General features: G+C 62.3%; 3 protein-coding genes and 1 long non-coding RNA gene across 7 annotated transcripts; 2 read left to right on the top strand and 2 right to left on the bottom strand.

The window, feature by feature from the left end:
* Positions 1–62: 62 nt before the first annotated feature.
* On the bottom strand, positions 63–13,578 carry LOC130679940 (basic proline-rich protein-like). The gene is made up of 5 exons (XM_057489545.1): positions 13,516–13,578; positions 12,794–12,945; positions 11,179–11,695; positions 3,173–3,348; positions 63–1,712 (listed from the first exon to the last, which is right to left on the bottom strand). The coding sequence occupies exons 1-5, from the start codon at positions 13,576–13,578 to the stop codon at positions 1,514–1,516; spliced, it is 1,107 nt and encodes a 368-aa protein (XP_057345528.1). The 3' UTR covers positions 63–1,513.
* LOC130680006 (uncharacterized) lies at positions 3,355–10,944 on the bottom strand. Its single transcript, XR_008993000.1, has 3 exons — positions 10,657–10,944; positions 8,737–8,796; positions 3,355–7,763 (listed from the first exon to the last, which is right to left on the bottom strand). It is a non-coding gene; the product is annotated as an uncharacterized LOC130680006 (long non-coding RNA).
* Positions 13,579–18,572: 4,994 nt separating the features above from the next.
* Positions 18,573–23,585, top strand: LOC118917692 (tRNA-dihydrouridine(47) synthase [NAD(P)(+)]-like). 4 transcript variants are annotated; one of them, XR_005026880.2, is made up of 13 exons: positions 18,578–18,811; positions 19,534–19,819; positions 20,066–20,578; positions 20,924–20,965; positions 21,119–21,271; positions 21,445–21,561; positions 21,684–21,749; positions 21,825–21,935; positions 22,210–22,306; positions 22,411–22,580; positions 22,851–23,039; positions 23,113–23,241; positions 23,347–23,501. XR_005026880.2 is itself a non-coding variant. In XM_036895763.2 (13 exons), exons 1-13 carry the CDS (start codon positions 18,594–18,596, stop codon positions 23,417–23,419), a joined length of 2,070 nt encoding a protein of 689 aa, XP_036751658.2. In that variant the 5' UTR covers positions 18,589–18,593; the 3' UTR covers positions 23,420–23,501. The 4 variants fall into 4 exon arrangements, 3 of the variants coding, with proteins under 3 accessions (XP_057345721.1, XP_036751656.2, XP_036751658.2); XM_036895763.2 differs by having other exon boundaries at positions 18,589–18,811; positions 22,505–22,580; XM_036895761.2 differs by having other exon boundaries at positions 18,581–18,811; positions 22,851–23,241; positions 23,347–23,585.
* A 203-nt stretch (positions 23,586–23,788) lies between these two features.
* Positions 23,789–25,946, top strand: LOC118917677 (proline-rich protein 22-like). Its single transcript, XM_057489739.1, has 3 exons — positions 23,789–24,133; positions 24,227–24,289; positions 24,888–25,946. The coding sequence occupies exons 1-3, from the start codon at positions 24,010–24,012 to the stop codon at positions 25,928–25,930; spliced, it is 1,230 nt and encodes a 409-aa protein (XP_057345722.1). The 5' UTR covers positions 23,789–24,009; the 3' UTR covers positions 25,931–25,946.
* Positions 25,947–26,684: the final 738 nt, after the last annotated feature.

The following is a 26,684-nucleotide window of genomic DNA, read 5'->3' as shown; positions in this document are numbered from 1 at the left end:
AGAGCCAGCACCCTTCGGAACCCTGGGATAGCTACCATCAATGGGAGGCGCGGGCCAGAGAGGCAGGGAGGCCGCGCGCTCCCCCTCGTGGCTGGAGGCGTCCCGCTCGCTCCCTCCCTCTGCCGGCTCCACCGGGCTCTTGGAGCATGCGCATTTATCCCAGAAGCCCGGCCTCGGGTGACTTGGGGGCGCCGCTTGCTGGCTGCAGTCTCGCGCAGGCTGCGAGCTTCCTGACTGTGGAGCGGGGAGTTCGCCATCCAGTACCTGAATTTCTCCATTTACAGAATGAGGACAATAATGGTACCGTTACCCTCAAAAATAAAACTGTCAAGTTATTTAATCAGCAAAAATGGGTTAATTCGGGCAGAACAGATTCCAAGTTGGGACACGCCATAGGCAAGTCTGGAGAAAAAAAGAAGAGGATCCCCTTTTTATAGAGCAAAGGGTTGAGCTGGGAGGGCTGTTTTAGGCCAAAAGTTCACTGGAGAAACTGGGAGTCCCACGTCTCATGGCTTCTCATTGGCTGAGCTGGGACAGTCTGGTGGGTAGTAAGGCAGCTAAACTAGAATGACTTGCAAGGTCTCTGTTTGTGGAGTCTGCAATTGACGGGGAGTGGTGGGAATGAGCCCCCTTGCTGGCCTCCCAACTCCATTTTAGCGGGGTTTCCCCTTCTTAATTTTCACAACGCCTATTCCAAAGTGTTTGAACAAGGTATAATGGTACTTGGCACAAAATAAACTTTCTCCGTAAGCAGAAGCATTGGTTTCATTCTGAGTCCGAGCACTGTACGAGGGCTGAGGAAGGCTGTCATATACTGCCCCCTAGTGGCGCTTGATATACTTCGATGTAATTTTAGGTGGTACATGGATGAGAGGCGTTGTTGGGACCAGAACTTTTTTCCCGGTTATCTGTCGATCCTACGTCTCCCCAGGATACAGTCTCAATTTAGGGCTGGTCCGTTTCGGCTTAGCCCTTCTAACACTTGTTAATCTGAGAGCTTTGGATAGCCAGCAGAAGGTAGCGTTTTGTAACTTCTTTTTTTCATTATGCAGCCTTTATCTTTACAGTTGCTTCTTCCTTGTGCAAGCAGCTCTGGTTTACCATTTTAGGGCTAGAAAGTGTCCACTTTCTATTAACTTACGTAAATATCAGTTAACTGCAGATATAGCCCATACTTTGCCTTCCACAGGTCCAGTCTGGTGTCAGAATCCCTGCTTCTGCCACTGACTTCTCCTCTAAGCATCAATTTTCTCATCTATAACATGGGGATGATGCTAACACCAACTTCCGTTTGTAAAGATGCCATGAGATCATGAATGTCAAGTGCTTAGTTCCCGATGCACGTCACCATTATTCATGCACAAACCATGTACCTTGTGCTGCAAATAAGAGACAAGCCCAAACAGCCTTCCTCCTGCCTCCAACAGGGGCCCTAGTTTGGCCTAAGGCCAGCCCTCTTCTCCCACCCTTGCCAAGAGGTGCCCCAAGTCACAGATTCCCAGGGCTCAGGAGCCTAAATGTAATTTCCAAGCGGCTGTCCCCGCTCCAGGGATCCCCAGCCCCAGGAGAGACGTGCAGACGTTGGAATGGCCTGCAGCGCAGACCAGCAAACTGCAAGTAGGGGGGTCCCAGCCTCTGAGCAGTGGCAGTCAATCTTGTGGTTGCAAGAGGAAATCCTGAGTTGGCCCCGCCTGCCCCCAAGGCTGGCACACCTGGATGTCAAAAGAAAGCTTACTGGGATGCCTGAGAGGGAGGGGCCGTCTACAGCCTTAGGAAGGGCCGTGCCCACAGGGGGTCCCAGCGAACCAACCCAGGTTCTGAGCCCAGCTCTGGCACTTTCAGACCTGCACAAGTTGAGACAGGTTATGGCCCTGCTCCGTGCCTCAGTTTCCCTGTCTGCCCAATAAGGCTTGCAGAGTCCCGGCCTTGGCTAGGGTTTGCAGGGGGGAAGGCGCGGGGGGCGGGGGGCGGGGGAGAGGCGCGACTGAGCAGCATGTCCTCAGTTCTTGAAGCCCAGAGGCAGGAATGGCCAGCACTGCTCTCGGTTCAGTTCCAGCGAAGCTCAGAGTGCCCACCGCAAAGGTATGTATCTAGAGAGTTATTCTGGGGCTGGAACACAGAGAGATGAAATCCGCACCTGCCCCCCACCCCCAGCCTGAAGTCTCACCAGGGCCTGGAACACTGGGACTCTGGGGGATCAGCGACCACTCCCTTCCCCCAGTGGGGCTGGGCCAGGATGCAGGGCAGGCAGGCACCCGCCTATGGACCGAAACCCTTCCTGGAGCCTGAAATTCCACTATGGGAGCTTTACCCCCAGGTCCTGGAGCGCTAGCTTTTGGGGGCCCCACCCGGGTCTCTGGGACCCAGTGTCCTGAGGACTTCGCCGCCTGCAGCGGGGAGCTGCGAGGGGCGGAAGTGGAGCCCGTGCCTGAGGCCACCATTGTCCATTGTGAAGACAAGAAAGGATTCTGTGGGCCGGCAGGGCTGACGACGACGCGCACGCAGCAACCACCGGCGGGTGCCCTGCACTTGCCCCACCCGCGCCTACACCGCAGCCGCCCGCGCGTGCGCACGCATGGACACGTGCGCGCACACGAGGTCAAGATCCACGCACCGCCCTCGCCCAGACGAACCTGCAAGGGGCAGGCGCCAGGGGCGAGTGGGGAGCTGGGCCTGGGTGACCACGCCCTCCAGGGTGGGCGTTACCATTTCTCAAACGCCCCGCCTCTTTACGTCAGTCTCCCGCCCTCTGTCTCTGCTTCTCTTCCCATTTCTAGGTCTCTTCCCGTTTCTGGGTCTCTGTCTCCCTCTCCCCGTGGGGTTCTGTCCACCCTCCAGGTGACTGGGGCCTTGGGTCCAGCCTCCTTCTCCTCCACCCCTCGCTGCAAAGCGGGGGCCGCCTGGGCCGAATGCCCAGGTCTAATCTCCATCTGGCCCCCCAGCCCCTTAGGGCAGAAGCCTAATTCCTTGTGACGGCCCAGCCGAGAGACACCCGCTCCCCGCAGGCATCCGCGCCCCGCCACCCCCGCCATGTCATTTGGGGAGATTTGCACCCTCTCTCCACCCCATCTAAAATAAGCCTCCGTGGCCTGCGCTGCACTGCGTGAAATTCCACCATTACGGCTGCCCCAGTATGGGGGGTATGCGACCCCAGGCAGGAGGGAGGGCTTACACTGGGCCAAGCGGGCGATCCGGGCGTCCAGGGTGCGAGGCGGCCGGCGCAGGGGGGCCAGCGCGGGTCCAAGGCGGTGGCTGAGGAGCAGGCCGTCCCGACACATCCAGATGGAGAGCACGGAGCTGCAGAACACCGAGACCAAGGCCGCCGCCTTCCAGCGCTGCATCCTCCGCCTGCGGGCACGGAGTGGTCGGCCACACGGCCAGTCAGGCAACAAATTGGCACGGGGCTGTGGGCCAGGCACAGGGGACCCAGTGGGACCCCTGATTCTGCTTAATAATCAGTAATAACAGAAATTTTTCCTCAAGGAGACGCTGAACAAGGTTGTGAAATATGCTGCCAAGGAGTGGGTAGGCTCTGTGCCAGGGGTAACCCGGAAACCCCCCCCCATCTAAGGGTCCCAGAGTGCTTTCCTGAGGATTGAGGAAAATTGGGATTTGAACAAAGGTAGGAGTTTGCCAGGACAAAGAGAATGGCACCTCAGGCAGGTGAACAGTCAGTGCAAAGGTCCTGCGGCCGGACCAAGCTTGGCAAGTTCTGCCCGGAGGTGGCGGGAGCCCAGTGAGCTGGGAAGAGTGGAAGGAGGTGAGAGCGTCCCCAGCAGGGGGCACTGTGGGACTAGGGCGAGGAGGGAGACGGTACTTCGAACAGCCTAGGAGACGAGAACCCCGGCTGAGATGTCTCCCTACCTGCTGACGTCCTTGGGAGTGACTTCCTGCCCATCTCTGGGCCTGGGTTTCATCTCCAGATAAACTGATGCCCAGACGTGGGCAGCGAAGGACCAAAGCTGCCCCGACCCATGTCCAGGCCCTTGCACAAGCGGGTCCTTCCACCCTGAAAATTCTCTTCTCTCCCTCCGCACTGCTTAGTGACGGCTTGAAGGGCGCCTCTCCAGGGCAGCCTTCCCTAACTGCTCCTCCTCCAGGCCGGCCCCAGGCCTGCCCTGGGCCCCCACAGCTTCCCCCATTACTCAGATTGCTAGTGTCGCGGCCGCACAGCCGCGTCGTGTTCAGTGCACAGAGTAGGTGCTGAGTAACACACGGCGCCCCCTCGCCGTCCAAGCCGCGCCCCTCGCTGGGCGGCCCCCAGCCGGCGTTTACATTCCCCCGCCCGGCCGCCTGGGGTCGGTCTGCGCGGGGCTGGCGGCAGGCCCGGTGTAAACATTTAGACGAAGCGCAGAAAGCCGGGCGGGACGCGGGTCAGCCTGGGCTGGGCGGCGGGATGCGGGGCGCCCCCACGCTGACCGCGCAGGCCTCTGGCGCGCCCCCGCCCCTACACCCGGCAGGGAGCAGTTCTTTGCGTGCCATTTGCATCTCTTTGGTTGTGACTTTTGGGCGTCGAACCCTGGACGGTTACCCTCAGCGACTCCCCCACGTCCCCAACCGTGGGTGCGTGGGAGAGGGACCTGCCCCCACCCAACAGTGAGTCCGGGTTACATTTATTAAGCACCTGCTGTGTACCAGACCCGTTGCTGAGCCCGCGAAGGGGGCACTGTATCTCCATTTTACAGATGGGGAAACTGAGGCACAAAATAGGTAGGGGAATTGTAGATTAATAATACTAAAAGGAATTTTTAAATAAACTGGGAAGAAACCACCAAAAAAAAAAATAGGTAGGGGATTGTCCAAGAGCACAGCTCAAAAGGGATCTGGGATTTGAGCTCGGGTTCTAGGGCCCCACACAGCCCCCTCGGGCTGGGCTTGGTTGCAAGTGCTGTGTACAGTCACCCGGAGGACTTGCTACTACTGGTGGTATTGCATGCGGCCACCTTTATTAGGGTTGGTGATGTGGATGGAACATAAGTTCCCCGACGGGCCAGGCTGGAGATCTGAGGACACAGCAGGTGCAAAGGTCCTGGGGCAGGACCGAGCCTGGTGCGTTGGGAGAACAGCAAGGTCCACGGGGCTGGAGCAGGGTGAGCAAGGGGGCGCGGAGCAGGGAGGGAACGCGGCAGGTGGAGCAGGGCTTCGTGGGCCTCGGGCCCCGGGGAGTATATTAATTCTCAAGGCTGTGCTGCAAGCAGTCAGCCCTCAAATTTGTCACTTCCCAAATCCCACCCCCCTTTACTCTTAACAAGCACCTACTTCATCCCAGATCCCATCTATGTCAGGTGGGCATGACCTTGTCTGGACCCCCAGCACCCTGCTCGCCCTCACAACCGAGTCTTGCAGCAGCGTGCCTCAACTTCCCTGCTAGGCCGCACCGAGGCCCCTGCACGAGTGGTGTTCTGGGCCTCTGTTTCTGCTAAGGGCTTAAAACGGGGGCCTGAGAGAGTGAATGAGACGCCAGTCCCAAGATGCCCAGAGCCCCTGGCGGCCTTGGGGCAGACCCCCTGGAGCTCTGATGGGGGACAGGAAAGCAGGGGGCCGATGGTGGAGAGGGTCCAGCAGCAGCGGCTGATAAGCTTCTGTTAACAATGGGCCTCTCTGTCCGGGGGTCACCCGACTGGTTTGTCTGTGACCTGACTGGGAGGGGTGCTGCTGTGCGGTGGAGGGCACGGGGGCGGGGGCCAGGTGGGCACAGGCAGGGTGCTTGTGTCGTGGAGGCCCCTAGACCTGGGGAGGTTTATTCACTCACACTCACACCCAGCATTCTGGTCCTCATGTGCATGCTGATCCACTCATGCACACACACTTGGGGGCTGTCACTCATACACACCCAAACATTTGCACGTGCTCGCCTGGACATGCCCAATCACCAGCTCAGAGACCATCCTTTCCCTTACATACCCCATGTTTTCACACTTATGCACGTGGACATTTTCACACACACCGAAACACACTCGGTGTCTTCACACTTGTGCCCAGATGTGATCGCACACTGCAATAGGAGTTTTTCACACTTACACCCTCAAGCATGATTACACTCGCACACTTCAGTACAATCACCAGTCACACCCAAACTTGCATATGACCATGCACTCCCACGAGGGCACGCATGTGAGCAAGACACCAGGGCTGCTGGGTCCTCAGTGGCCAAAATTCTGGGGGCAGAATGGGCAGCATACACACAGTGAGTGTCCAGGGAGAGGGAGGGGCACGGCGGAGGCAGAAAGGCCAGGCCAGAAATGCACCACTGCGGCCCGGCCCAGGTCCACACCTGCTGGCATCTCAGGGCTTGGTCAGGAGTCCCTTCCCAGCCCTCAGGAAATGTCCAGACCCTTGAGAATCCTCATGTCTCCAGGAAAGGGGGCACTCTCCTTTCCTGGGTGGTGCACCAGTCTTAATGGCAGCAAGAGGGATCGTGGATAGACGTCCACTTCGAGCTGGAGGCCACAGACTCCCTCCCCAGAGAGGAGGAGTCTCGGCCTCCCTCATCTCCGTCAGTGCCCAGTGCCGACAGCTCCGGGGCTGGCGGCTGGGCCTATTCCAGGGGAGTCCTGCCTTTCTCCTCTTTCCCAGATGGCCCCTGAGGGTTCCCCGGTATCCCACAGATGGGGAAACTGAGGCCCCAGGAGGGGCGGGATTTGGGCCTCTCTCAAAGCAAGCCTCAATGGTCCTGTAAAACAAGACACAGATTCCGCAGCCCGCAAAAATGTGCCCCCTTCCTTGGAGGGCCCCAGGCCCCAGCCCCACCCCATGATGGGGACGGGGAGGCAGGGGCAGCCTCGAGCCGGCAACGCACATCTGGGGGTAAACAAGGAACATCTGGTTAGCACAGCTGGTTCTGATGCCGTGTCTGTGGCGGGGGCCAGGGGCCAGCCCCTGGGGCAGTCTCATGGGGGGCCTGCAGTCACAGACACCCCTGGTTGACCCTTCCAGGACTGGCCAGAGTGGGGGGCACAGCTTCTTCCTCCAACCCAGAAAATGCCTGCTGCCTAATCTCTAGAACCATCACAGGCTCCCTGCTACTCTCAGAATGGAGTCTTGGCTCCTGAGGTTTTCTTAAGGGGCTCTGAGTGCGTCTTCACCAAAGTGAATCTGAGTGGCGGACAGATGGGGAGAATGATTTCTGGGGGGGTACTTTGCTGGTTGCTTCGTGGTAAAAAGAGAAAAAAACAGCTAACGCTACCCTAGCAAACAACACGGTTGGTGCCATTCTAAGCACTTTACACATAGCTACTCAGAGCAAGGCATGGACTATTTGACTCCCCTCCCGTTTTGTAGAAGGGAAAACTGAGGTCCAAAGAAATTTCACTTGACTTCCTCAGAGTCAGAGTATAAGCAGCCAAACTGGGATTTGAGAGCCGGTGGTCGGGCAAACTCCTACTCATCCTTCAAAGCCCCAGACCCAACACCCCCTCCTCCACATTATTAACCACTGTACCATACGGCCTCTCTAACAACAACAATAATCACATTAACACCCCGGCAATGTCAGCTTTCCATTTATTCACTGCCGAGCATTGTGCCAAGTGCTTTCCACATGCTTAGTTTCCCCAGAGTCCCAGGAAAAGATGCTGTTTTTCCTCCCCACCCCCACCCCCACCATTTTCCACATGGGGAAGCGGAGGCTTGGAGAGGTAGAGTGACTTGCTCAGGGTCATACAGGAACTAAGTGGCTGAGCTGCAGTTGAACCTGGGTCTGACTCCAAATTTGCTCTCTTGATGCCGTCACAGTGCCCGGGACCTGGGCAGCCCGGGTGAGGCTAGGGGGAGGGGAGAAGCAGGGAGGGTGTGGTGGGTCCTGCTGTTCGCGGGAAAAGTGGGGCTGAGATCCAGGAAGAAAGCGTTTTTTCAAAGACACACAGCAGAGCAGAACTAGTAAGTAAATAAAAGGCCCACATGGCAGAAAGCCCAGTGTGCCAGGCTGGGTTCCGCTCCCAACGCATGGACTCAACCCTTATGAACGTCGACTATACGCTGAGCCAGGACCGCCAGGGCCAACCTGCGTCCGGTTGTTGACAAGATCACCATCCAATCAGGGAGATGGATAAGAAATAAGTAAGCGAGGTGATTGAGACATTGGCAGTGTAACAAAATAGCACAATAAGATAAGGGGAAGTGATAGGGACTGGGGACTGCTTTTAGGCTGAGTGGTCAAGGAGTGCTTCTCAGAGGAGGCAGCATGTGAGCTGAGACCCTGTGAAGATAGAAGCAGAGGGAACTGTTCTCCAGAAGACTAGGCTGCAGGGCGCGTGTGTGGCAGCACCGCCAGCTTTTCAGACCCCCCACTTCTGGCCCAGCCCTCTGTTGCTGGCCCATAAAACTCCCACCAAGACCACATCAGGATGGCCTGGGACCGGCCCAACAGGTGTCTGGGCCAGGCAGGGGGGGCTACTTGGGGTGGGATAACAGGATCAGCCTAATGAGGCTGGGCATGCTGAGCAGCTGGCCTGGGGCCCAGCCAGCAGGCAGTGTGATGGATGTGAGTCCTCTGGGAATGGCCAGGAGGGCATCACACAAAGCCAGCCACTGGGCAGAAAGGGAAACCGAGGCATGGACCCCAGGTGCAGCTCAAGCCCTAAAATGGTTTCCTGAGAACGAGGGTCTTAGGAGATCCCACCTCTTCTATCTCCCCAAGTTCAAACAGTGCTTCAGGTCCCCAACACACTGAACTATTCAGGTGTGAACGGTGCCCTCTCTGGGCCTCAGTTTCCCCAACTGGGATGTGAGACCCACCTGCTGCACGCAGGGGCCCCTCACTGAATTCCTTCCAGGACAGCCCGAAGCCTGATTTCCCTTGGATTTGAAGGAAAGATCTTTCAGCTTGCAGACACCTCACCGAAATGCCCCATTCCCTGCTCAGACTTCCTTTGAGGCTGTTACCTCTCCGGGGAGTCCAGGGGGTAGGCTGGCTGCTTTGGGAGGCTCCTGTCCATTCCCCCACCCCCACCCCACCCCGTGCGCAGCAGGCACCAGCCCGTCTCGTTCTCTGCTTCATCCTAGCACAAAGCTGGGCTGGCAGTAGCATAATGCTCCGGAACTACAAGGAGCCTGCAGGAAAAGTCCCTCCAGCAAGCCCCGTCTCAGTATTCTCTGTTGCAAAACAGGGAGAACCAGCGCCCACGGGCCTGCCAGTTGGTGCTCACTGAGCAGAGGGAAGAAGACCCCATCTGCCACTTCGTCTCCGCTTTGTGGGCCTTGTGGACTGGACCCTTCTGCCCCCCTTGGGGAACAGGCAAAGATGCACACAGCCTCCTAGCAAAGACAGCTGGGCCCGGTGATGCCACATGCATTAAAGACCCGTTCCTCTCTCCTCTGTATCCAGCGCCCACCTCCAGAAATCCGTCCTTGAATGCCCCAGCCCAGTTCTCCCTCTGCCAACCTTTCTGAGCACTCTCTCCCTCCCACACTCACCCAGGCATCCTGGATTTTCCAAAACTACACATGCTATTTCCTGCCTCCAGATTTTTGCACGTGCCGTCCTGCCACCTGGAATGCCCTTTCTTTTGCCGCTTGGAACACTCCTACTCATGCTTCACAGCCCCAGCTCCAATGCCCCTCCACTAAGTCTCCCCTGACCCTCCTACCCTGAGGTAGAGCCTTTGCTCCCCATTCTGTGCTCCACCCTGAGTCTAAGTCTATCTTCCTTGAAGGTCAAGGCCCAGGAGCCCTTTGTCTGCCACACCATCGCTGTCTGACAAACATTTGTGGAAACAATCTCTTAATTGTGTCCTTGTGCCCGGCTGCAAACTCGTTCCTCCTCCTACCCCAGACTCTTCAGAGTTGTAGCCTCTGCTCACCCCCTGAAAACTGAGGCCTGAACCCCAAGAGGCAGGCGCTGATGGTGGAATCCCAGTCACCTAGCTGCAGGGGGGGAGGCTTTGTTTTCTTCCCTGTATCCCTAGAACTAGCTCTTTGCAGCTCACGGCTGGGCGTTGGTCTGTGAGGGCCAGGACTGGCTTTGGACCCCAGATCCTCGGGAGTCCTAGGATGAAGGGAGTGGGGAGGAGTGTCCAAAGGGCCCCCGGGCAAGGGGCTGGGGGAAGCTGGCAAAGCTGGGAGTCTCCCCTCCCTTGACATCCGCCTAGATCAGTCACGCCCCACTGGGGCTCCCACAGCCTGGGGCACGTGAAGACAGACAAAGAGGGTCATGGAACACGGAGAGAAGGATATTGGGCGAGGAGAGGGCAGGGTGGGCAGGCAGGGGTGAGGAAAGTCAGGGGTCAGTCTCCTGCACCACCTGCCAGGACCCTGGTGGTGCTCCCCACATCCCGGCTGAGGGCCCAGCCTTGCAGGTAACCACCAGCCCGCTGGGCCAGGCCACTGGCACCACAATATATGCTGGTGCTTCTTACGGAGACGTAGTGCTGACACTGACCATGGGAGAGGCCACTCCTCTCTCCAGTTCCACCCCAAATCTGCCCACTGTGTGCAGCGCCCTGGATCTAATGACTCTTAACCCACAAACTGCACCTTCGGGGCGAATTCTGAAACTATCCTAAGCAAGAGATGGCTTTGTAAAAAGCAGGTAAGGAAGGGAGGCAGCCCCCTCTCCTTCAAATCCCGCTTTGCCCTTAAGGGAACCCCCCCAAAGGGTTTCGCGCCCTCTTGTGGCTAAACAGGCGGCTCCAGAAGCCGAGAGCGCGGGGCCCTTACCGGAGGACACCGTGTCCCCGGCGGCGGCGGCGGCGGCGGCCACAACGCGCCACTGACAGATGTTTACTTCTGCGTGCAGCTGGGCCGCGAACGGCACCTCCCCGGCTGGGGTCTGCAGGATCCGGGTGCGCCCCACGGCCCCTTGTAGACCACCAGACAGAAGAGGCGTCTGGGTCTCGCCCTCCTAGAGGCTGAGGAGGGGATTCTGGCTGCCCCCGCTAACACCCCTCTTCAGACACACACTTGGGAGTCCAAGGAGCCAGGGACGCTCCCGCCCCGTCGGACAAGGACCCCACCCCACGCCCCCCTGGCCCGGCCAGGTCCTGCCTTGGAGAGGGGCTTAAGACAGCTCTCCCCGCCCCCCGCCACACGCGGACCTGTCGCCCCCTTGACCGCACCCTGATGCGCACGTCAGTTCCCGGCTCCAGGAGCAAAGGTAGTGAGGAGCTGCCGGAGTCTCTGGAAGCCCCCGACCTCCGTCCACCCGGCCGGTCTCCTGCGGGACCCCGTGGCCTTGCTTACCTGCTCTGGCGGCCGACTCCCCGTCAGTGGTGGCCGCGCCTGCCGCCCGCGCCGGCCCCGGCCCCGGCCCCTGCCGCCGCGACCGCCATCCGGGCCGCCTGGACCCGCGGCGCCCGGGGGGACCCGGGCCGGAGGGGGCGGCCGCGGGGGGGGCGCGGCGCGTGCCGGCCCATGGGGCCCCCCTCCCCGGACTCGCTCAGCCGCGAGCGGCGGCCATCCCGGCCGGGCGGGGGCGGGGGCAGGGGCTGGGGGCGCCCTGGACGGACGGCGGCTCGGAGGGCGCGCAGCGCGCGGCGCACGGACGGCGCAGACGGCCTCGGCGCGCGGCGCGGGGATCCGGGGCGGCGGCGCGAGGGGCCCCGGGCGCTCGGAGCGGCTCCACGGCGCGCTCTCCTGCTGCCTGTGCCGCTCCCGCCGCGCACGGCTCGGCCGGCTCGGGGCCGGGGGGCGGGGAAAGGGGCGGGGCGAGGGGCGGTGGCTCGGGTTTCCCGGGACGGGAGACGCCCTCGCCCCGCCCCTGCCCAAGGGGGGCCGGGGGAGCGCAGGTGCCACGGGTGCCGGGGCCTCAGCGACCCCCTAGACGATGATCTGCCTGATAGTCGGAGACCCCCGGCGGCGCCCCTTTGGGAAACCCGGGGCCCCAAGACGCCCCCTCCCCAAAAGCCGTCTCGTAGGATAAGACCCACAGGGTCCCCGACGTCAGTCCCGTGGCCTTCAGTGCCACCCGACAGGGGCTCTACCAGGTCCTCCGGTCCTCTCTGGCCCCCATCTGGAAAGCCAAGCCCCAAGAAGTCCCACACCAAGGAAATCGGTCAAGGGAACCCCCAGAGCAGCGGTCTCGCCAGTTAGCTGTTTTCCTCCCACCTCCAGGGACCCGCCACGGAGCATCTTTCATAAATCCGGGCCCCGAGACACCCCCCACCCCCGCCGAGCCACAGCAGTCCCCCCGACGGCTCTGACCTCACCCCACCAAGGATTGCAGGGCCCCCTAGCCCTGCCCCAGCCCCTTTCTTCAGAAAGCTCAACAATCCCGGTCTAAGAAAGCCATTCCAGAGAATTGAGACCCAAAGTTTTCCCCTAAACAGCAAGTGCTACCCTAAGACTGACCACGCCGTCCACAGGGCCCCTCACCCAGGGGCAGTTCCGCCCCGTCTGGCCTCGGGGCCCTCCGGGGGTCCCTTTCCCACCCTGGCTCCCGACTGTGCTCCCCTGGGCATCAACAGCCCGCGCCGCTCCCGCGAGCATAAACCCACCCGGCCCCTTCCCCGACGGCTCCGTGGTCCCAAAGCGCCCCCTGGCGTCCCCGCTGCACGCGGGGCTTTGGGGGGACACCATCGTGGCCCCGCCCCTCCCCGACCTAGTTCGCGAGGAACAGCCGCCCAGCAGCCCCGCCCTCGGCCCCCGCACTGCAGCTCCTCGCCACGAGGTCCCGAGCGCCGCGGGCGGTCCTGGAGCCCGTGCTCTGGTTTCTCCCTCCTGCAGCCTCACTCCTTGAGGCCTCCTCACTCTGGCCCAGGCCACCTGCAATCCTCTGGCCCCAGGAGCTCGGGGGGGTGTGCGGACATTAGGCCTTCCTAAGACCCACCCCACCCCCAGCACACACACACACCCCTACAAGGGGCCTGGACAACTTGCACCACCACGCCGTGTACGAGGGGATGGCGGGCACTCATTCGCGACGATGGTCAGGGGTGCACCCAGCGCGTGCGCACGGCGTGGTGCACGCGGTAGCGGGGTGTCCCCCGGGTATATGCGTTTGTGCTGCGTCTGGGCATGAGAGCGAGAGTGTGTCAGAGAAGTGGCGTCCCCGCGACTGCCTGGTCCTGGTGCAGGGTGGGAAGAACAGGTGTCTGTGTTCTGGGTGGCCTCGCGTGGATACTTCTTGTACGTGTCTGTTTCGGCACCTGTCACACGGTGTACTGTTAACACAGCCTAGTGATGACTGACTGATTGGGCCAGGCACGCGGTCCCAACAGCCGCTATTGGTGGTGTTGCCAGGGGCTCAGTCTCAGCGACACGCACACCTTGGCTGAGAGGGAAGGTGGCACTGGTGTGGCACTGGTCGCGGTTCACACACAGACCTCCGTACCTGTGTTCCAGGTGGGGTCACCCAGCACCATCCTTGTCCGCACACATACCTGGACACCCGTATGAGCACAGAGCCACTCCTTCACAAGTCACGGTCCCCACAACCCATGTCCCCCCAAGCAGACACCCGTGGACGTTCACTCACACAGGCATCTTTCACTCCCGTCCAGGCACACTCACGCACACAGACACAGCTCACACTGCCCCTGAAACATGCACGCACACACAGCTCCCAGTAGTGGCACAGACCCATGTGTCACGCACAGCCCACTGGCCCTCAGAGTAGCTCCTTGGTTGCTCGTGCACGCGCATGCACGCTCAGTGGATTGTTTCACGCTCCCCTGCTGCCTGAAATCGGTACACACATTAACACACACATAGGCACCGCGTGTGACCCATTCCACGCCCCCTGCTGGTACCCACGGCCACCTGAGACCACTCACACATCCCCACCGTGGGCACACACACAGCGCTCAGACATGCAATTCACACAACAGCCTGTGACACACCCACCACCCTGAGCAGGCTGTGCCCACCCCACAGCCACACAAGTGAGGGAATCTCAGACACCGTGGCGGGCAGCTCTGGGAGGCCCTGGCCGCGGCACACACACGGCAGAGCCCGGCCCAGCCGCACACGAGCAGCCGCCGTTAAGCCGTCCCCAGCTGCCCGTCGGCTGCCTCCAGCTCACCCCGCGCTGCCTGCGCCTCCCTCCCTGCTGCGGCCAGGCGCCGTGGGGGCAGGGGCGTGCAGACACATGTGCCCACCATGTGGACGCTCGTAAAATGGTTGCCTTGGCAACAGTGACTGGAAAGACTTGGTTCTTCCTGGGGTGGGCGGGGTCGAGGGGGCGGGACCCAGGCCCACCCTCCCCTGCGGCTGGAGACCCCAACACCCCTCTTGGGAGCATTCCTGCACACCGCCACCTGGGGGGAGCGCCCAGAGACCCTGCTTGCTCGGGGCCAGCCCCACATGGGCTCAGGAGGCACAGGTTTGTGCCTTCCTGACACCCTCACACGCTGCTGTGTCACCTCATGCCACCCAGCACTCCTGGCCACTTTCTCTCACCAGCGCACACACCTTTGTCACTCCCTGGACAGGCGGTGACAGACACCCTGTCACCCTGGCTGAGTCACAGCGCAGCTGGGAACTGGGGCGCACACAGGCACACCCGCCCTCTGGTCCCCACTCCCTCAAGGGACCTGCCTGCGCCCGGCTGCCGGGGAGGCCGAGGGGGTTAGGTGGCTGGTGCTATTTGCAGGAAACACGGGTATTTACAACGCTTTATTTTTAAACCCTCCTTGTCCCCGACTGGGGCTGCTGTGCTGCGCGGCAGGGATGAGCCTTGGCCCTCCCACGCTTCCAGGGCAGCCCCTGCAGAGGGACTGTGGTCCTCCGGTGCCTGGATGAGGGGAACCTGAGGCCTGGTGGGAGCAGGAGGCACGTGGCCCCGTGGCTGATTGGAGCCTGCTGGCCCCAGGGTCAGGGCCACGGCAGAGACGGGACAGCTCAGGGGTGGCAGGGACCCAGTTCCCTTCCACCCGCCTTCCCTGCACGGTGCTTGCGGGGAAACTAGTTCCGCTCATTCACCACCTCCTCGGCTGTCTCCCCCAGGTGGCTCCCGGCAGAGCCTCCCTGTCCTTAGGGTGCTTTGTGCCCCTTGGCACCTGTGAAGCCTGAGGATCACAGAGGACAAGACCAAGGCCCAAGGTCACACAGTCAGGGAGAGGCTCAGGGGAGCTAGATGACTCCAGAACACTCAGCCACTGGCCAGGCCACTCCTCCGCCTGTCCCCCGGGGCTGGCCCCTGCCCTTCCCGCGCAGTCACTGCTCCCGAGGGGGTATCCTGTTCGCGGGTGGAAGCCCTGGCGGAGGCTGGGGGCCGCTGGCCAAGACGAGGGCTTGGCCGGTGGAGAAGTTTCCATCTTAGAGCCAGGAGCCGGTCCAGGCCCCGGGGGCCCAGGGCTACACCTCAGGACCCCCAGGGACCAGCCCCACAGGGGTGAAGGGGTGGAGGTGGCCCGGAGCCCGCTGTCCCTTCAGCTGCTCCCAGCTGGAGCATCAGCCATCCCGAGGCACTGGGGCTTGCCCCGCCCCCAACGGGCCTGTGACTGAGCTCTGGGGCCTCAGGTTCCCCATCTGTGAAACTGTTCCCGTGTTTGTTGTGTGCCCAGTGCAGACCCTCCGCAGAGAATAGTGTCCTTCTCCCATGGAGAATAAAGGGCTCACCCAGGGTCACGGGGACAGCTCAGGATGGCCGGTGACCACCAAGGGGCTCCCCAGAGCTAGGCTCCAGGGCTCTGGATTTGACAGTGATGTTTGCTCTGACTTGGACAATGCTGCGAGTGGAGAAAGGCCTTACACTTGACAGGGACACAGCTGGACACACCCCTGGGGGGCCAGAGGAGGAGCTGGCCTGCCCTGGCCCGGATGGGGCCCTCGAGGCCTGTGGGCGGCAGAAAGGAGCTGGCGGGTTCCAGGCAGGATGGGAAAAGCAGGGCCAGTGGCCGTCCCCACAGGGCCATCTGCAGCTGCAGGTTACAGGTCAAGGGCCCTGTCCTTGGGGGCCCAGGTCAGCAAGGTGGGAAAGCCATCAGGCTGGCCTGAGGGAGCCGGGCAAGGGTCAGGCTGCGGTTGGGCAGCCGCCTGCGGGGCGGGACTGGGACTTGCAGAGGCACCGACACACAGGCCACAAATGTGAAGACACAGTCACACACACAGACTCAATAGGCACACACTTTTGCACACAGACACACCCCCAAGTCACACACATGCAACAGGCACAGCTGCTAATGTGTACACACGCACGCACGCACGCATGCACAAGCCACAGATGTGTACACACTGGCACACACACGCAGAGCAGCCCCAGCTGCCGAGGTTTGTGGACTCCCGGCAGCCCGCTCTTGCTACCCGCATGCCGCGCCTGTTGTCTCGCGTCCTTGGCCCGAGCTGCCCTAATCCCTGTCTCGTGTCCCGCAGCCAGAAGATAAGGGGCAGCTGCAGCCCCAGATAAAGGAGGTGCAGCCACAAATCCGGGGCTGCCCAGCAGCAACGGGCACTGAGCCTGGGCCACACCTGCCCCACTGCAGCCACCTCACGCGGCCTGGCGGACAGGGATGAGGGACAGGGAGAGGGCAGGGGGAGACGGAGGCCTGGGGGGACAGAGACCCAGAGGAGGAGACGGAGACACGGACGGGGAAAGCGGGGCGGAGGAACATGGCGGGGACGAGATGCGGAGAGAAAGACATGAGAGGGACAGAGGGACCCAGAGAAAGAAATATTGACAGAGCAAAAAAACATTTTTTGAGACAAAAACAGGAAGAGGAAGAGAGACAGGCAGAGAGCGAGCTAGTGACTTTGCAGGGGGGCAGTGTCCCCACTGCCTACCTGGGGGTCTCCCCCCTCCTCAGGGGCCCCAGTGCCACCTGCCTCCTTCCCTCCTCAGATGAGTTGAGGTCAGGCTTTCAGAAGGTGACTCGGACCTGGTCCAGGGTTGGGGGGACATCTTCCTCAATGTCCCCACACTCTCCGGGGTGATACTTGGGACGTCTTCAGCCCTCTGCCATAGCCTCAGTGAAGGTGGGACCCCCGACACCAAGCCCTGCCCCCTCTGTGCCTCAGCTCCCCCAGCCATAATAAGGTGCATTCACTCAGCAAGTGTTGATTGAGCACCTACTGTGTGCCAGGCTCAGTGCTGGGGACACAGACTGACTGAGGCAATTCTGGACTCCCAAGGGGACACTCAGGTGCTGCAGAACCTGAAGGGACACTGGACCCACCCTGAGCAGCGGCCGGAGTAACTTCTAGAAGAGGAGGGGTTGAGAACTGATGGGTGAATGGAATGAGCAAGTTGACCCGGAGCAGGGAATGGGATTTCTGGAAGAGGGAACAGCATATGCAAAGACTAGGAGGTTAAGACTGGCACATGGGAGGTCTGGAACGAACTTGGTGCTGAATTTAGGGTGTGGGGAGGTGATGAAGGATGAAGCTGAGGAAGGCAGCAGGGACTGGGTCATGCAAGAATTTGGGGGCTGTGGTACATGGCTGCGGCAGTAGGGAGCCATGGGAAGATTGGGAGCAGGGGAGGACCCTGTCGTACTTGTGTTTTAGGAAGGGCTGTGGGAGGCTCGGTTGTTGGGGGCAGGACGGGAGATTGAGGCCTGGAAGGTGGGGGGTGATGGGAGGGGGCGTGACCTGAAGAGACTGGAGGAAAAGTGGGTGAGGACGTGGGGACCCGACCCGCAGTGGGGGGAGGGACGGGAGGCGAGGCTGCTGCCCTGGTCTCTGGATCAGGACAGTGGAGTTAGTCCCCGGGGCAGGGACTTCCGCAACCCTGGATTCGGGTGGAGTTGGGATGAATGCCTGTTTCCTCCACACGTGGTGAGAGAGAGGAACAGGTGGGTGAAGGCACGAATAGGGCTTAGAATGGGGGCTGGCACACAGGAGCGCTCAGTAATTGTTTAGCTACTGGCAAACGTTTAACATTGTACCATAGCAATAGGATAATAAATAATAATATTACTGCATTAGTATTAGTATCATGGCTATCAGTGGCCAGTCCACAACCCCGCCTCCGCCCACGCAGTAAGCCTTCCTGGGTTGCCTGGCACAGAGGACAGGCCACCCCAGAGCAGGACAGTTAGTCCTTGGATGGCTTTCTGTGGAAACTGAGGCCCAGAGAGAGGCGAGCACGTCCCCGAGGTAGGCTTCTGCGGGCCTGTTTCCCCACCTGTTCAACTGTCTCCCCAGACTGGCCTGGGTGGGGCCTGTGTGACGCTAGGAAAGTTTTCCTACTAGTAGAACTTTAGAGGGCAAGACACGGGTATCTCTGGAGGGACGAGTGAGCTTCCGTCCCCAGAGGTGGGCAAGCGGCCAGGCAGGAAGTTTCCCAAGGCCTGAGGTGGTTTCTGTTTTCCAGTCCGGTTCCACCGTTTTATGCCAAGATGGCCCTATAGAGGGCAGCCAAGGCCAGAGATGGAAGGCACGCCGCACGTCCCCCACCCCCACTGCGCTGCGCTGTGCGCCCTCAAGTGCAGGGATTGCCTGTTCTGTTCACTGCTGTATCTTCGTGATCTAGCACACGGGAGCTCAACAAATTATTTTCTGAATGAACATCCGCATCAACGTAGAGAAATTTAATTTTCTTTTAAAACCGTAGCAGGATAACAAAACACTTCTGTGGGCCGCCTGTGGAGCGCGACAATGCAGTTTGCAAGCCCTGGCAGGATCATTGAATATTTCCGGTCCCCACAAAGAGATCATTACTTAGGACCTGAGGCTCCGCCCCCGCACAAGTTCCGCCCCGTTACATCGACGCAAGTGCAATGGCGACACTTGGAGCGGCCCAGACATGCGCACTTGCCCAGCATGAACGGGGAGGACACACGCGGTACCTAGAAGGCCTTCCCGCCACACTCCGAAGGGGGCTTGCGGTGTGGGGGGCGATGGCAGAGGGAGCAGCGGAAGCCTCGGTAGAGAGCGGTGGCGGTGGTGACTCAGGAGCCGGCGCGCCAGAACGGGGTGTGGCGCCCATTAAACCGCAGTGAGTCGCCGAGACCGAGAGAACCTCTCGGGGCTTTCCCAGCACCCCTAGTGCGGCCCAAGATGTGCATGCTGGGTGATGGGGCAGCGGCCCAGGCCTAGAAGTTCGCGGGCTTTTCTTTTTGGATCCTTCGTCCGCCCGCCGAATCAGCGGCGGTAGCTGAAACCGTGCACGTGGTGGCTGTCACACGCGCAAAGTATGCCGCGGTGCATGCTGGGGTGGGCTGTGTTCGAGGCGTAGACCACAGTGCGTGCTGGGACTGTAGTCCCAGAATACGGCAGGAATAGCGCATGTGCTCCGAGGGCTAGCGTCAGGAACAGGCTAGGTACTCCTGTCTCAGGCGAGTACCACGAGGCATGCTGGGGCTGGTAGTGCTGAAAGGACTGCCGGGAAGTGTGACGGCTTGGGAGCCCTTCCACCACCCCGTTGCAAGGCATGCTGGTACGTGTAGTTTTACTGTACGTGAACGGGCCTGATGCCTGTAGCTTGGCTCAGTACTCTGGGGCGTGGAGACCCATGGACAAACTAGACCTTCTCTGTGGCCTTGACATGCGCCCGGGCTGGCAGCTGGCCGGATCCAAGTAGTGAGCTCCCCTTCAGGAGAAGCATGTAAGAGGGGGCATGTGTTATCTGTCCCTTTGTCCAGCGTTCATTGAGTCTGAGCTCAGGAGAGGGACCCCCTCGGCAAGCCCTGCTCCTTTACCCTGCCTCCCTGCTGGCAGATTCCGCACCACCAAGAAGCAATTCCATGACTTTCTGGAAGCCAAAGGGCAGACGCCCAGCCAGGAAACCGAGGCAGGAAACCTTGGTGGCAATGACCTGTCTGAGCCCGAGGCCAAGAGGATCCGACTGGAGGATGGGCATGAGGAGGACAGGCAGTCAGGGGAGGCGGCCGGGCCACAGGAGCAGCCGCAGGTTCAGAAGAGGGCCCGGGGCCAGAACAGGGGCCGAGCCCACCTGAAGCCCACCCACTGGGAGAAGAACAGGCTCTGCCCATCCCTGGTCCAGGTGAGTGTCTTTGGTGCTCTAAAGTCCGTGGGCCCTCAGTCTGAGCCTCTGTGTCCCCACCTCAGTCCTCGGGATGTTGGAATGTATCATTGTTTCGTTTCCAAGATGAGGAAGCTGAGGTTCAGTGCGGCTGCTGACCTGCCCCAGGACACAAAGCCAGAGGGGCAATAATCTGACGGCCACACCCAGGTCGCTGGGCTCCCTCGGCCTTTCCTCTCCCGCCACCGCTCCGCTGCTTTCTTGCAGGAATCCGCCGCTAAGTGTTTCTTCGGCGACCGCTGCCGCTTCCTGCATGATGTGGGCTGCTACCTGGAGACCAAGCCGGCTGACCTGGGCCCGCGCTGTGTGCTCTATGAGACCTTCGGGAAGTGCCCCTATGGCGTTACCTGCCGCTTCGCCGGCGCCCATCTGGGGCCCGAGGGCCAGAACCTGGTGCAGGAGCCGCCGGTCCAGGTCCCGCTGGTCCGCAACAGCCTGGACAAGGCCCTGCAGCTGCAGCTGCGGAAGCGCAAGATCCACTTTGAGCGCGCCGAGCGGGCCCTGCGCCAGCTGAGCAAAGGCCAGCTGCCGGGCTCCACCCCTGCTGCTGCGGACCCCGAGCCCGTGGGGAGCGAGGGTGCCCCAGGGCAGGACGGCTGTGCCGCCCAGCAGGCCTCCCTTGGGGCAGGCGCGGGCGCCCCTCCCAGCGCCTCTGTGCAGACCTGTGGGCCCCTGACCGATGAGGACGTGGTGAGGCTGCGGCCCTGTGAGAAGAAGCGGGTATGGGTCTTGGGTTTCCTGTCGAAGATGCCGGCGGCTTGGGGGGCACAGTTGCCGGACAGACCCTCCCAGCCCCAAAGAGACAGGGCTGGGGTAGAGGGAGGCAGTGGGAGAGGCCTCCTGGCAGAGGGGCTGTTGGAGCAGGGATTCCGATGGGTGAGTAGAAACCCTCCAGCAGAGGAGAACGTGGAGGATCGACTGACCCTCGCAGAGGACCGAGGAGAAGGGCTGCTGGGCCGGGGGGACAGGGCAAGGCACGTCCCTCAGTGCGGGGGAAGGGAGGCCCCAGAGGGCCTGGAAGTGAGGTGGCAGTCACGCCTCGCTGCGCGTTTTCTCTCCCTCCAGCTGGACGTCAGCGGCAAACTGTACCTGGCCCCCCTCACGACGGTAGGACTCCCGTGGGCCAGGCCGGGTGGTGGCAGCACCGTCTCCTCATAGTGACCAGCGTCTCCTCTGCCTGTGGGTCTTGGGACCGGGGTGGGTGTTCAGTGTCCCTGCCTGCCCCGCCCCACAAGGGTGTGTGTCCCCTGCTGCCCCCAGTGTGGGAACCTGCCCTTCCGGCGAATCTGTAAGCGCTTTGGGGCTGACGTGACTTGTGGGGAGATGGCCGTGTGCACCAACCTGCTGCAGGGCCAGACGTCCGAGTGGGCCCTGCTCAAACGCCACCCGTGTGAGGACATCTTTGGGGTCCAGGTGGGTGCTGCCCCGAGGGAGAGAAGGAGGGAAGGACGGGGGTGCTCTCAGCCGCCAAGTTTCAGAGCAAGTTCAGGGATGACGAGGCCAATGGTTCAAGAGCCCCCATGGGCAGCGTCCAGTAGGGGACAGCCTGGTCCGGCCCCTGACCTCTGCTCCGCCACCGGCCGCAGCTTGAAGGCGCCTTCCCTGACACCATGACCAAGTGTGCCGAGCTCCTGAACCGCACCATCGAGGTAGACTTCGTGGACATCAACGTCGGGTGCCCCATCGACCTCGTGTACAGGAAGGTAGTGGCCTGGCACCCGCCCTTGCATCACCTGGGCCTCTGGGTCTCAGTTTCCCTATCTGGGCAGTGAGGATAGAGGGGTGTGGGCCCTCCCCTCTCACCCCAGCCGCCTGTCTCTCCCAGGGCGGGGGCTGCGCCCTCATGAACCGCTCCACCAAGTTCCAGCAGATCGTGCGCGGCATGAACCAGGTAGGCCCGGAGACTGGTCCGCCTGCCTCCTCCCGCGCCTGACCCCAGGCCCTGCCCAGCGCACCGTCCCCACAGGTGCTGGACGTGCCGCTGACGGTGAAGATCCGCACGGGCGTCCAGGAGCGCGTGAATCTGGCCCACCGGCTGCTGCCCGAGCTCCGGGCCTGGGGCACGGCCCTGGTCACGGTGGGTCTTGGGGCGTGTGGGAGTCAGGCCTGGTGTCCTGGCGACCCTCTCTGACGGCCTCTCTCCCTGCTCCCCCCTCTCGGTCTCTGGCTCTCCCTGCATCTCTGTGTCCATCTGTTTTTCTGTCTCTTGTCTGTCTGTCTGTCTGTCTGTCTGTGTCTCTCTCTCTCAGCCCGTCTCCCTCGGTCCCTGGGGTCCCTCTCTCTGTATCTGATCCTCCGTCCCCCGGGCTTCCCTTCTTCCCTCCATCCCTGTGCGGCCTCCCTCCCTCCAGCTCCACGGCCGCTCCCGGGAGCAGCGCTACACCAAGCTGGCCGACTGGCGGTACATCGAGCAGTGTGTGACGGCGGCCAGCCCCATGCCCCTGTTCGGTGGGTCCCCTGCCCTTCAGCTCAGACCTTCCCACCCATCCTGCCATCGGAGGCCACACACCCGGGCCCGCCCCCAACCTGGGACCCAGCCCCCCCAACCCCAGCCCCACCAGGGGACCCAGGGCTGGCGAACAGTCCCCAAGAGCTGGTGCTCCCGCCCACGCGAGGCTCCCTGACACCCCAGCCTCTGCCCCTCAGGAAACGGGGACATCTTGTCGTACGAGGACGCCAACCGCGCCATGCAGACTGGAGTCGCTGGGGTCATGATTGCCCGGTAGGCGAGCCCAGCGGGGGTGCAGGCATGTGGGAGTTTTGTCCCGGCAGCTGGTGCCTCGGCCTGGTTGTTCGTCCCCGTGGGCGGCTCTGCCGGGACGGGGACAGAGAGATGCCTGGGTCGGCGCTGCGGGGGAGAAGGGCTGGGAATGTCTGCAGCTGTTCTGGGTCCAGGGCCGCAGCCCTCGTGCTGGGCGGCTGCGTGAGCGCAGCAGGGAGGGCGGTCCGGCGGTTTCGGGGACGCGGGCACTGACTGCTGCCCGCCCCGCAGCGGCGCCCTGCTCAAGCCGTGGCTGTTCACGGAGATCAAGGAGCAGCGGCACTGGGACATCTCGTCGGCCGAGCGCCTGGACATCCTGCGCGACTTCACGCACTACGGCCTGGAGCACTGGGGCTCGGACACGCAGGGCGTGGAGAAGACGCGCCGCTTCCTCCTCGAGTGGCTCTCCTTCCTGTGCAGGCGCGTGCGGGGATGGTCCGGGCGGGGTGCGTGGGGACGCCGGCCCAACCTGCCCCCGCCCGTCTGCCCGCAGGTACGTGCCCGTGGGGCTGCTGGAGCGGCTCCCGCAGAGGATCAACGAGCGGCCGCCCTGCTACCTGGGCCGTGACTACCTGGAGACGCTCATGGCCAGCCAGACGGCCACCGACTGGATCCGCATCAGGTGCCCGGGGAGCCTCAGCCCTGGGGGCGGGGGCGCCCGGGCCCTGAAGGCCGTGGGGCGTGCTGGGCCCAGGCCTGACTGTGCCCCAACTCGCCCTCCTCACAGTGAGATGCTGCTGGGACCCGTACCCCCCAACTTCATCTTCCTGCCAAAGCATAAGGCCAACGCGTACAAGTAGCCGTGGCAGCCGGCGCAGGGCGTGTGAGGGCCCAGCAGCAACCCGGGTGCTCGAGAAGACAATAAATTTTATTCTTTTAAAACCCAGGCTTTTCTGTGATTCTGAGCATGCCCCTTCCCCCCACTGGAACTTTTCCCTCAACAGCAGGTGACCCTGTCCCCAACAGCTCATTTCCTGTTCTCTCTTGTTCACCAAAGTCCCAGCTGCCCCCATTGGCCCAGCCCCGTGCCAGTGCTGCTGGTGCCCAGAGAGGCCTGGACCACAGGTCACCGGGGCTCATGGGGGGAGCCTTGGCCTCCATGGCTATGGATCAGGGTGGGCTGCCTGGAGGCAGGGCCTTGGAGCCATCAGGCAGGCATCGCTGGCAGACAAGGCAGCGGACTAGGCCCAGAACCTGCCCCACCCTGTGTGAGGCCCGTCGCTGGCTGCCCCGGTCTCGCGCCCCCCACCCCTACGGAACCCTGCGAGTGGGTGGGCCCGCAGCCTGGAACCTGTTGCCCCGAGTAACTAAACAGTACTCTGCAGGGCTCAGCCTGTCCTCTGGGTGGGCTTCCTGCACTCCTGCCTGTGCTTCCCTGGCCTGCCTCCCCATGCAGCCCCCCAAACCCTTCTGCACACCCGCAGCTCCCCAAGGAGGCTTCGGCCTCCAGGGCCTGGGCGGCGGCGCCGAGGGCCCAGGCAGCCAGCCCGCTTCTGCCTGCATGGAGTCTCTGGGTACAAGCTGGGGGCCGGCGGGGGGGCCTGCCGGGGCGGGAGACGGGGGCTGCGCCCACCTGCCTCAGCACTGCCTGCTTCTCTCGTCCACAGGCTCCTCCAACTTGTACCATTCCCCAAAGCTGGAGAAGGAAGGGTTTCTGGGCTCTCCAGCAGGTACCGGCCTTCCCCAAATCCCCGAAGAGGACTTGAGTGGGTCGGTGAACGGGGCCCATCTGGCCCTCCTGTGCCTGTTCCCAGGCAGCTCCCGAAGGCAGGGCCTCTGTGCCCATCCCAGGGGGGCCCCCAGACCAAGGTCTCTGTCCCTAAACAGGGCCCTGAAGGCAAGTCCTGTGTCTTGTCTCCCCAGACAGACCCTCCCCCAAAGCCAGCTGGGTCCCTAGGATTCCCACCCTGACTTCGGGTCCCCAGACAGGGCCCTCAAGCAAGGCCCAGGGCCCTAGACTCCGAGATGGGGCCCCAAGAGCAAGGCCTGTGTCCTTCTCCAAATGGGCCGCAAAGCCGGGCCCGTTGTCCCTCTTCCTAAATGGGGGCCCAAGGGTGAGGCCTGTGCCCCCATTCCCAGACTGACTGCCATAGCTGTTCCTGGGGTCCCTGACCCCGTGGTGGGTCCCCGAGGCCAAGACTTACAGCCCTATCCCCTAAATGCACCCCAAAACCAGGCTCATGTTCCCAGTTCCCCCGATGAGTCCCCACAGTTTGGGCACTGTCCCCCATGCCGCCGCCTCTCAGGGTGCCACTTCCTGGCCTGCAGGTTTCCAGATGGCACCCTGTGGGTGCATCTTTGACCCCCGCGTCTACCAGATCAAGCGGGTCGACACTACCATCGGCCAGTTATCTCTGTACGAGCTGGTGGTGGTGGGCAGCGGGGGGCCGGCTGGGGGCCCTGCCTCTCCCAGCACCCTCCTCCTCGAGCCCCAACACCATCTGAAGGTCTCGCCGCTGCCCCAGCTGTACCCTCACTACCAGCCAGCGCCTGGGGGCCCCCAGTACCTCATGCCCTACTTCCCACCCGAGGAGCCCGGGCCAGAGGATCTGGGCTTTGTGAGGGATGGGGGTCCCCCAGCATTTGTGGAGCCGCCCCCACCTGTGTTTACGGAAAGCCTGGGCCCCCCTCCGCCCAAGAAGATAAAGGTGCCCCAGCTGGCCACCACCATCTCTGCCGAGGCTGAGCTGTCCCCTGGCATCTACGACCGCCTCAAGAACCGCCTCAGCCAGTTGAACGGGCCCCCCGAACCCCCGGCTGTCCCCATCCAGGAGCCAGAGGCCAGCTGCTCCAGTCCGAGGCTGCTGGACCCTCTGGGCCCCGGGGAGCCCGAGGTGCCCGCGGGAGAGGCCCAGAGCCTGGAGGCAGCCACGGCCTTCCTGCCGCCTGAGCAGGTGCCACTGGAGGACGTCATGAGGCTCTTCGACTGCTTGCTGGGTGGTGCCGAGCGCGAGGGGACGCCAAGCAAGGCCCCCGGGCCAGCCCTGCCCGGCAGCGGTGGCGGTGGGGCCGACCCGTCCAGTGACATCCGCTCGCTGCACTTGCCCGACAAGCTGCTGTCCTTCGACTACAGCGTGCCTGAGGTCCTGGACACCGTGTCCAGCGTGGACGACCTCTTCAACTTCAAGGCCCTCGAGGAGGAGCCCCTGCCCCACCCCGGGCTGCCGTCTGTCGGCACCGCGCTCGCTGCTCTGCAGCCTGAGCTGCCCAGCAGGAGGAAGGCTGGCGCCTCTGCCAAGAGAGGGCGGCCCAGAGGCAAGGCCAGGCAGGCCGCCGGGCCCAGGCAGGGCCGGGCAGCCGCCCCCCATTAAAGCGTATTTGACTGTAGCTCACTGGCCAGTTGCTGCTATTGGGGTCCAGGGTCGGTGGGCTAGGGCCTGGAGAAGGGGGGTCTGTCCGCTCACACAGCCCGTCCAGAACCACACTGCAAGGCCTGGCAGGCCCCCAGCGTCTTCTGGGTGCCCGGTGTCCAGAGCCAAGCGGGGGAGCCCCAGACTCATGGGGAGTTCAAACTCCCTCATCTCCTGGCCCCAGAACATTGGAGTTGGGCAGCAGGGAAGGGAGGGCGTCTGGAAGGGGATGGGACGCTGTCCAGAAGCTTGGGCTCTAAGGAGCTTTTGCTTGTGTTTGGTAGAGAAAGCCAAGGTTTCCCAGAGAGGGGCAGGAACGTGCCTAGAGACACAGCAAGCAGGGTGGGTCCCCGGGAATGCCCTCCTGCCCCCACTGCTGTCCCCAAAATGCCATGGCCAGTGGGGGCACGGTGGAGGCCTTTGGAGGGCCTGTGGGCCAGGGGTGGGCAGGAAAGCCAGGGAGGGCACCCCACTGTGCCGGGCCAGGCCACACGCAGGTTCTGGGTCCCAGGTAGGACCGTGCGGCCCTGCCCTCACCGCTCCTGGGCGCCCTCCCATCCTGGCTTGTCACCCTCAGGCCCACAGACCACGGGCCTTTCCAGAGGGTGCAGGAGGGGCGCAAGCAGTGCCCTCCTCCCCAGAAACACCCAAGGTGACCTGAAACAGGCTGACTGGCTTCCTAGGTGGCATATAAGCCAAAGGGAAGCAAAAAGGG

Source organism: Manis pentadactyla, chromosome 12, assembly GCF_030020395.1.
Source record: "Manis pentadactyla isolate mManPen7 chromosome 12, mManPen7.hap1, whole genome shotgun sequence".
NCBI classification, from domain to species: domain Eukaryota; kingdom Metazoa; phylum Chordata; class Mammalia; order Pholidota; family Manidae; genus Manis; species Manis pentadactyla.
This window is presented reverse-complemented; position numbering and strand designations above follow the sequence as displayed.

Bases quoted from the DNA above. Each gene is read 5' to 3' on its own strand.
- LOC130679940 (XM_057489545.1), bottom strand. From the start codon at position 13,578: ATGCGCGTGCACGAGCAACCAAGGAGCTACTCTGAGGGCCAGTGGGCT. The intron at 12,946-13,515 runs GTCTGTGCCACT...TCTCATGCCCAG, and splicing joins GGGCTGTGCGTGACACATGG to ACGCAGCACAAACGCATATA. The intron at 11,696-12,793 runs GTAGGGGTGTGT...CCCCTTGGGCAG, and splicing joins GCAAGTTGTCCAGGCCCCTT to GGGCGGGGCGAGGGCGTCTC.
- LOC118917692 (XM_036895761.2), top strand. From the start codon at position 18,594: ATGGCGACACTTGGAGCGGCCCAGACATGCGCACTTGCCCAGCATGAA. The intron at 21,562-21,683 runs GTAGTGGCCTGG...TGTCTCTCCCAG, and splicing joins TCGACCTCGTGTACAGGAAG to GGCGGGGGCTGCGCCCTCAT. The intron at 21,750-21,824 runs GTAGGCCCGGAG...CCGTCCCCACAG, and splicing joins TCGTGCGCGGCATGAACCAG to GTGCTGGACGTGCCGCTGAC.
- LOC118917677 (XM_057489739.1), top strand. From the start codon at position 24,010: ATGCAGCCCCCCAAACCCTTCTGCACACCCGCAGCTCCCCAAGGAGGC. The intron at 24,134-24,226 runs GTACAAGCTGGG...TCTCGTCCACAG, and splicing joins TGCCTGCATGGAGTCTCTGG to GCTCCTCCAACTTGTACCAT. The intron at 24,290-24,887 runs GTACCGGCCTTC...CCTGGCCTGCAG, and splicing joins GTTTCTGGGCTCTCCAGCAG to GTTTCCAGATGGCACCCTGT.